Source organism: Passer montanus, unplaced genomic scaffold (genome assembly GCF_014805655.1).
Source record: "Passer montanus isolate IOZ18808 unplaced genomic scaffold, ASM1480565v1 scaffold15, whole genome shotgun sequence".
Classification (NCBI taxonomy): Eukaryota; Metazoa; Chordata; class Aves; order Passeriformes; family Passeridae; genus Passer; species Passer montanus.
The window spans coordinates 9,917,398-9,925,832 of NW_024362051.1; the positions used below are offsets into that span (position 1 = coordinate 9,917,398).

An 8,435-nucleotide genomic window follows, 5' to 3' on the forward strand; every position below is an offset into this window, starting at 1 on the left:
GCAAACTGTCGCAAACCGCGCATCGCCGCAAAGCGAGGCCGGGGAGATGGCGGCGCGCTGGGCGCTGAGCGCGGGTGAGGCTGAGGGGGCCCGGGTGAGGCGCCGCCGCAAACTGTCGCAAACCGCGCATCGCCGCAAAACGAGGCCGGGAAGATGGCGGCGCGCTGGGCACTGAGCGCGGGTGAGGCTGAGGGGATGCGGGTGAGGCTGAGGGGGCCCGGGTGAGGCTGAGGGGACGCAAGTGAGGCTGAGGGGGCCCGGGTGAGGCTGAGAGGACGCGGCGCTGCTCTGGGAGGGTCTGGCTGGAGGGGAGAGCCACCGGGGTGACCGGAGGGGTGGGACAGCTCCCCTACGAGGAAAGGCTGGGAGAATTGGGGTTGTTGAGCCTGGAGAGAAGAGGCGTCAGGGTGACCAAGGTGCCGCTTTCCAGTGCCTGAAGGGAGCGGCCGGGAATGATGGAGTGGGAGTGTTTACAGGCGCCTGAAGTGACAGGATGAGGGGGATGGCTTCAAACTGGCAGCCAGTAGGTTTAGGTTACATATTATGAAAAAAATCCTTCCCTGTGAGGGTGGGCAGGCGCTGACACAGGGTGCCAGAGGAGCTGTGGCTGCCCCTGGATCCCTGCAGTGTCCAAGGCCAGGCTGGACGGGCTGGGAGCAGCCCGGGATGGGGGGAGGTGTCCCTGCCATGGCGAGGGGTGGGGCTGGGTGGCCTTCAATCCCAACCCCTTCCATCCCAAAGCATGCTGTGGTTTTCCCGTTCTGTTCATGCCTCCCTCACTTTTCCATCCCTTCAGGTGCTGCCTGGGCTCGGGGTCTCCTCAGCTGGGCACGGCCAGAGAGGTGAGTCTGTCCCTGTCACCCCTGCCCTGGCAGTGGCACAGGCACTGCCCTCTTGGCCACCTGGGGCTGGGCTCTGGCTGCCCTGCCTTGGCCATCTCCCCCTCCCTGGAGCTCTGCTCACTCTCTGCCCCCGTGGTGTCCTTCTGAGTGTTCAGAGCTCGTGACATCATGGGGGTGTCTCTCTCCTCACTTCTTTCTGTTGCACACCCATGTTGTCTCTGACAGGTCACACAAATGTGGTGTCTGTGCTGTCCCCAGTCACTGCTCTCCTTACTTGCTGAAGTTTCCCCTCCTTCTGGAGGAATCCCAGAGCTGTGCTGTAGGAGCACTGGAGCTGCCAGCTGTGTCCCTGCAAATGCCTGAGAAAATGTCCCATGACATTGAAATCTGTGTGCCATGCTGATCTCTGCTCACATTTTGTTGTGACCAGTGTGTACAATGCCCTTTTGGCATGCTCTCTTTGTTGTTTTTAAGATGCTTTGCATGGGTTGGCCACACACACAAAGATATTCAAGGCTCAGGAAAACTCACAATATTTGGTCTTGAACTCATCTGTTCATTGTAGTCACCAGTGGCTGCCCACTGCTGCTTTATCCAGGCAGAATCTGTTTTTTCAGAATCTGAGGTGAGCAAACTGCCTGAAAATTGATTTATTGCTATCAGCTGACTGGGTTTTGGATTGCCCTGATTGTGTTTTGGAAGTGGTTTAGAACACCTCTCTTCTCAAATTTCACAATGTTTATAAACCTCCAATGCTCTGAGATACTCAGCCCCTTGAAGAACTAGAAATTTTCACTGCTAAATGTGTTGGTAAAAGTTAAATAAGCATATTTAATATATAAAAAATATATTTATAATATATATTTAATATATTATAAATTTAAAAATATTATCAATTAATATATATTAAATAAAGTAGCTTGGGGAAGGTACAAATGGTTTGTGTAAATCCTGAACCCCACAAGAGCATCAAACAGAGGTGGCTGTGGCTTTGTGTGACAGTCTGAGGACACTTAATGTGGACACTCATACCAACTTCATGGCTTGATTTATGAAATTTGAGTCTTGATGAGTTAAAAAGCCCTTTCAGCATAACTATAAAGGATTCATCAGTTTGGGGGTTTTTTGTGTACAAATGTGCTGCTTCTCTTTTTCAAGACAGCAAGTTCACAATTTTCCAGATGAACTGGGCAGGGACAAAGAACTCTTGTGTTCACAGCTGAGGCTGTGGCCTTGCCTTGCAGGTTTCTGTCATCTGTGAGCCTTTTTCCTCTGTCCTGCATCCACACCAGCACATCTCTGCAGAAAATTGGGAAGTGGGAGAAGAAGAACAGGATTGTTTACCCTCCCCAGCTGCCTGGAGAGCCTCGCAGACCAGCTGTAAGGATGCACCTGGCATGTCCTCACCTGAGAATGTTCAGCAATTTCTGGACAGATTGTCACTGTCTGCACAGGGTGACTGCCCAAGGCTCTAGTTTGAAAGCTTGTTTGCTCATTATTTAGGATTTTGTTCAGTTTGGATTTATTGTAGAAGTTGATATCACTTGGAATGATTTCCATCTCTAAATTATGTTGGAGCCTAGAGTTACTGGGAGCTGCTCACCCACTCAGGGTCTGGTTCAAGCTGTAAGGGCCCATCCTGTGTTTGTAGAAGTTTCTGCAAGGAGGTAGAAGCTGTACTGTCAAGAACTGATGTTCTGGAATTCCAATGTTATAATTTTTCTTCATTAGGAATTGATGTGTTGTGACTTCTGTTAGACACCCTGCTGAGCAAAGTAAAAGTATTAAATTGAAAAGAAATGGGCTTCTTTAGGCATGTATTTTGTGGGCCATGAGCATTTATTGATTGCTTTTGTGAACATTGTGGCCTAGGACATAGAAATCCCTGCTGTGGACTGTGCTGACTGGTGCAGTGTGTGTGAAAATGCAGCTATTGACAGAAGGGTTTATTAAATCAGTGTTTTCCCTGTTTATCAAGAGTTCCATCTCTTTCAAATCTGTATTGATGTTAGATTCTAGCAGCTGGTGCTGATCCCTGTTAGCAATAATGTTAGAGGGGTCTGTGGAGGCAGCTCCTTGTGCCAATCAAACCTGAAACCCTCTTCACTTCTCGAGGGCTAATTAAGTTCATTCTGGTAATATTGTTTATTTGCTCTCCCAGTAAGTGGAGTTGATAGCAGGGTAATATTCTTAAGGCTGAATGGGCAGGTCAATCTTTCCTTCTAAAGTGGGGAGAATGAGAGGAAAAGATGGTGATAAACCTTCTGAATATCCTTTTCAGGGACTTCTCCTTATAAACTAAGTCTCATAAGATTGTATTAAAATTTCCTGTGTGCCAGCACTTTTTTTTTAGTGCTTTCAGTTTCAAATGTGAAAGCTATGCCTGATGTGCTGTTCTCAGAGTAGGCAGAGCCATTTTTATTTTATTCCTAGTAAGAACATAGATTGTGCAGCAGACATGGATGCTCCATTCCTGTTTTCACAGTAAAATTTCTCATCCTTTAACTTCTTTTTGTCCCTAGGAAATATATCACTGTCGGAGGGAAATAAAATACAGCAAAGATAAGATGTGGTATCTGGCAAAACTGGTAAGCAAAGAGTACTTTGTACTGTACTTGAGAGAATGCAGAATTTAATTGCTGTATTTGTCTTAAGAGCCTCATTCAATCACAGTTTAATGAGCACCTTTATAGCAGAATGTGGGGATGAGCATGGGTCTGGACAGGAATGGCTGCTTGTAGTGTGGTTTAGCTGCAAGGTATTAAATTGATGAAATGGTAATTAAGGAAATGACAGAATTTTTGTTTTTATAATTTAAATATAATTTAAATGTTGTCCTCTGAATAAGAGAAGGGAAATACTTGTAAATGCAGAAGTTAATTTTAACACTTTATTGCAGATAAAAGGAATGTCCATTGATCAGGCTCTCGCTCAACTGGAATTCAGTGACAAAAAGGGAGCAAAGGTGATCAAAGAGGTAAATAGCAGTATTCTTTAACACTCCTGGTTTCCAGAAAACTTGAAAATCAATAGCTGTCACCAGAAGTTTGGAGGTGTTTCTACTTCTGTGAGTTATTGTGTTTCAGGTAATCCTGTTGGGAGCACATTCTAACAATGTATTTTTACTGCAGTCAAGTGATGTTGTGACTTATGAATATGTTGGGATCACTTTTGCTGTCTGTTCTAACTTGACATGGTGATAAATTCCATGTGGGTGTCCTCTCTAGCAGTGCTTGGTGTTAAGTTCAGGTGAAAGGTGCAGAATCCTGGTCACTAATGGCTGCCACATCTGTGTGCTTTGTGGGTTCTTAAACTGTAAGAGATGAGGGACGTTGTTAAGGAGAGGACTGAGTTCTGTAAAGGCACAAAAGCTTTGAATACCCTGTGGTAGTTTGGATTCTCAAATTACTCATTTTCTTGGCTGAAGCATTGACTTCTGGTATAATTATGGCAAAGAAATGTCCTGTATCAGCTGAAAAGATTGAATGGACCAAGTTCATTTTGCCCACCTTGGAATTTATTTCTAGTCAGATGTCTGATTACTCAAAGGTCTGTGGAGGGGAGGCTGACAAATGCTGGTGGAAACCATCTTTTCCACTCCATTTTCTCCCCAAAAATGTAATAAAATTGTCTTGAGGCTTTTTCATTCTATGCAAGGAACATCTTCATGTAAAAGATGCTTGTCTTTTAACAGTTTTTATCTTCATAAAATACTTTTTCTATAACTGACTTAAACTTGCAATTTCTTTCATGTTATCTAGAGATAAGAAATAGCATTGCTTAAATTCCTCAGTATTTCCATTTCTTTACCTTTTGTTACAGGTTCTGTTAGAAGCACAGGAAATGGCTGTAAGAAAGCACAATGTGGAATTCAAATCAAACTTACACATAGGTACATTTTTTTAATTTAGTGCATTAGAAAAATGTCATCTTACTCTATCCTACCCTGTGAAAATATGTTACATTTAAAAATATTTTGATGCCTGAAATCACCAGAAGTGAATAGAGGACAGTTTCTGCTAAACTTAACTTTACAAAAACATGAAAGGCACATGTTTGCAGCATTTTTAAGATTGCTGTATCCATCTGAGAATGGAATTCTGCTCCCTGTTTAACAAAGGAAGATGCTTGACACAAATATGAAAGATTGGGCAACAAGAAGCAAAGAGTTTCTAGTTATTAATGTTGCCAGTCAGAGATGCTGGAAGCTTTTTCTGGGGCTGGTGCAATTTGATTTGCAGGATCAAAGTTAAACTTCCATCAGACACAGTATAAAAAGTAAATGGGTAATGACAGTAAACTTCTTAATAAAAAGACTTGTCTGTAGATGATTTGCAGGATTAGCTTGTAATAACTAAAGTGCTTTTTAGCCTAGAAAATATTAGAGAAATGTTTACTCTTAGGTGCTTTGAGGCCCAAAGAAAAAAATCCTATTTTGTCTAATAGGGGATAAATTTTACTCAACTGACCTCATAAGCTTAAAGTCACCTGGACTGTAGAGAGATTTGATTAGAATTCTTTGGAGCCTTCTAGGCCTCTGCCAGAAGAAGGCTCAGCTGTAGTGCAGGACTGGATGTGCAGATAATGAAAATACCTGTGATGAATGCAATAAAGGGAGAAAGGAGGGAAAATGAAGTCTGTAAGACTTTGCAGGAATTCATGAGACAAACTACTGAAAGGCAGTGAAACGAATACCACCTTCAGAAGAGCTGTATAATCTAGTGAGTGCTCAGTGTGATTTGTCCTTCACCACATATTTATCTTCATGTGCCTGCTTTCTAAATTCCCCTTTTTGGCACTCCTGAAGAGCGTTAATGCAGCTCACGGGTTCCTCTGCAGCAGCGATCTGCTAAATGTAACAGAAGAAAGATGGAGGGGAGAATCCCAAGTAGAATTAACTTCCTAGAAGCAGCCATGAAAAACACCCTGGCAAGACAGGTGTTTTATTGCAGCTGTAGCAGTTTGTTCTTGCCTGAATAATCTCCCCTGTCCTTTCTCCTGCAGCGGAGTCGCAGACGGGCAGGGGCCGTTACGTGAAGCGGCTGCGCTACCACGGCAAGGGCATGTTTGGCATGATGAAAATCAGCAGGTGCCACTACTTTGTGAAGCTGGTGGAAGGTCCTCCTCCTCCCCCAGAGCCACCAAGGACTGGCTTTGACCAAGCAAAGGAATACGTGCAGCAGCTGCGAAACAGAACCCTTGTTCACACACTGTGATACAATTCAGTGGCTGTATAGGTATCTCATGTTGGGCAATGTAATTGTACAAAGGAATCATTAAAGTCATGGTTTAGTTATATCTTTGGTGTTGCTGGAGCTGGATGATGTGAGAAAAATCATGGGTTTTTCCTTATTTGTCAAGTGAAGGGTGTGGAAAAATCTTGGGAGCAGCAGATGTTACTTTTTCTGAGTTACTTGGACCACAGCATTCAAGCTGGACCCTGGACTGTCAAACCTAAAACATGGGGCTGTTATAAAGCTTGGTTTCTCTGCTATGTATGGCGAGTCTTCTATTGTAAAACTGTGTGCTTGACAGTCATGCTGCAAGATCAAACCTCTAACTAAAATTTGACATCTTAAAGTTACAACACTGGAAGAAAACAAGTAACAGTGGACAAAACCAAGTAGCAATAATATTTCAAAATATCAGACATCAATTTTTGGCTTATCTGGGATGTAACAGCCTTTGTTGTGTGTCTTGGGACTTGTGTCTGGGAGAGGGAAATAAAAAAAATCCTTGGAAGTTCAGGCTTTGGCAGTCAGTAGGTGGCAATATTTAGTTTGTCGGAGAGGAGGTGGCAGCAAAAACTTCCAGAATGGTCAAACTTTTGGATTTTGCCTTAAGTTGCATTAATAATCTGATACAGGCACGGAGTTCAGGCTGTTCTCTCTGGAAATTCATTGTGGGTAACAGGCAAAATCTGGAGAAAAGCTTTTTTTGGTGCATAATTCTGCATTGTCTGGAAACAAATTGCTTTTGTAACATTGAGAAAAGTGAAACACTCCATGGATTTCATATGGAATGGCTTGTAGCATATACAAATCAGGCTTTCAGTTCTCTGAAAACAATCTCATTTTTATCATTACTTCTTTGAAGAGAGGAAGACTGAGATTGATAGGGGGAATCTCATTTCACTCAAGTCAGATTTTCAAATCTATGGTCAGAATTGATGAACATCAGCATAAAAACAGAATGAGCAGCTGCTTGTACATGCAAATATCTGATATTTAGATCTTTCTTTTTCATTCTGGGAACATCAGAGTGGGAGATAGCTTGCTTACCTCACTTGGGTCTTTTTACTGCAACAACCCATGGTATCTTTTCTTACATGTGTTTACTTTGGTCAGTATTGGATGATGGGAAAGGGACAGTTCCTGTAAGGACACAAATTATTTTTATGGTCTTAACAAAGCTTGGTACAGAGTGATTTCTTTTGGCTACCAAAGAAAGGGTTTCATGATGTTTAGAGTATTAGGGGACAGTGAAGTTACACAAGGAGCACATTGAGAGCTCAGTACCATCAATGGGGGCCTATTTGCAATCTGGTTCTCTGCAGTGCTCTTTCAAACACATTTCTTGCTGTAAAGCCACGATTTAGTAACTTGCCTGAAAGGTGTGTTCTGATAAAACTCTCTATCTCTGCAGTCCCTGATGTGTGTTTGAAGAACTGTTTCTGTTGTAGTGTGATAAACAGCTGTGCTGGGCTCTGCCAGCTGCCCTGACACTCCTCTGTCACAGTGAATCTCTTACAAGTTGTAGCAAACTCAAATTGTTTATAATCTTTTTTGGGATCACTGATCTGGGAGAAGACTAAAGAATTGCAAAGTAATTCAAGTTTAATAAGCACCTACATATACTACACTTAGACACATGTAAATATCTAAAGCCTGGCTTCTAGATATTTTACTCCAGTACCTATTTTTCCTGCATGCTGTAGATTTTGCTTCAGATCCTGTCTGGACCTCCAGAGAAGGCTGTATCCTTAGAGATGTCATTACTCTGGTTATGAATCCACAGACAGGAGAGAAGTGAGAAGATTTATTTTCCAGCTTCTTTATGATTTGCAGGTGGCCCTGAAAGTCCTTTAAACAAACAGACCTGGGCTTTAAACTTTTCAGTTAAAAAGCAAGGTTGTTGCTTGTTCTTGTTTTCTTCCGCAAGACAGTAAGTGGGAAAATTCATTTTTGGCATGTTTTTAGTATTCTTCTGTGCCTTGGTAGCATTTTCTGCTGTCTTAAACATGCATAACCCAGAGCTGATCTTTATGGTGCTGCCTAAGGAAGCTCCACAGCTGTGTCTGTGACAGGAGCGATGGGAGATGGGGTGAGGTGAGGAGCTGGCTTGGTCCCTGCCTTTCCCTGGTAGGATGGTAAGAACATCTGGAGTGGTTTCTGTGGTAAATCCATCAGAATGCTGGGAACTGAACCTTTTCCAGTTCCGTAAGAACTAGTGACACAGCTTTATACTGGTAATTTCTATATATAATTGTATATTTATAAATTTTGGAGGTTTGTTTCTACTTTATCATGGTAATTAGTACATCTGCACCTCAGTTAGATGTTTGGTACAGACGTAGACACAAAATTCCATGTT

The 8,435-nt window shown here is 42.8% G+C and overlaps 1 protein-coding gene across 1 annotated transcript; it reads left to right on the forward strand.

The window, feature by feature from the left end:
- The first annotated feature begins 22 nt into the window (after window positions 1-22).
- On the forward strand, window positions 23-6,140 carry MRPL22 (mitochondrial ribosomal protein L22). Its single transcript, XM_039701349.1, has 7 exons — window positions 23-74; window positions 797-842; window positions 2,087-2,222; window positions 3,365-3,430; window positions 3,742-3,819; window positions 4,665-4,734; window positions 5,847-6,140. Exons 1-7 carry the CDS (start codon window positions 47-49, stop codon window positions 6,056-6,058), a joined length of 636 nt encoding a protein of 211 aa, XP_039557283.1. The 5' UTR covers window positions 23-46; the 3' UTR covers window positions 6,059-6,140.
- The last annotated feature ends 2,295 nt before the right edge of the window (window positions 6,141-8,435 follow it).

Bases quoted from the DNA above. Each gene is read 5' to 3' on its own strand.
- MRPL22 (XM_039701349.1), top strand. From the start codon at position 47: ATGGCGGCGCGCTGGGCGCTGAGCGCGG. The intron at 843-2,086 runs GTGAGTCTGTCC...CTTGCCTTGCAG, and splicing joins AGCTGGGCACGGCCAGAGAG to GTTTCTGTCATCTGTGAGCC. The intron at 3,820-4,664 runs GTAAATAGCAGT...CTTTTGTTACAG, and splicing joins GAGCAAAGGTGATCAAAGAG to GTTCTGTTAGAAGCACAGGA.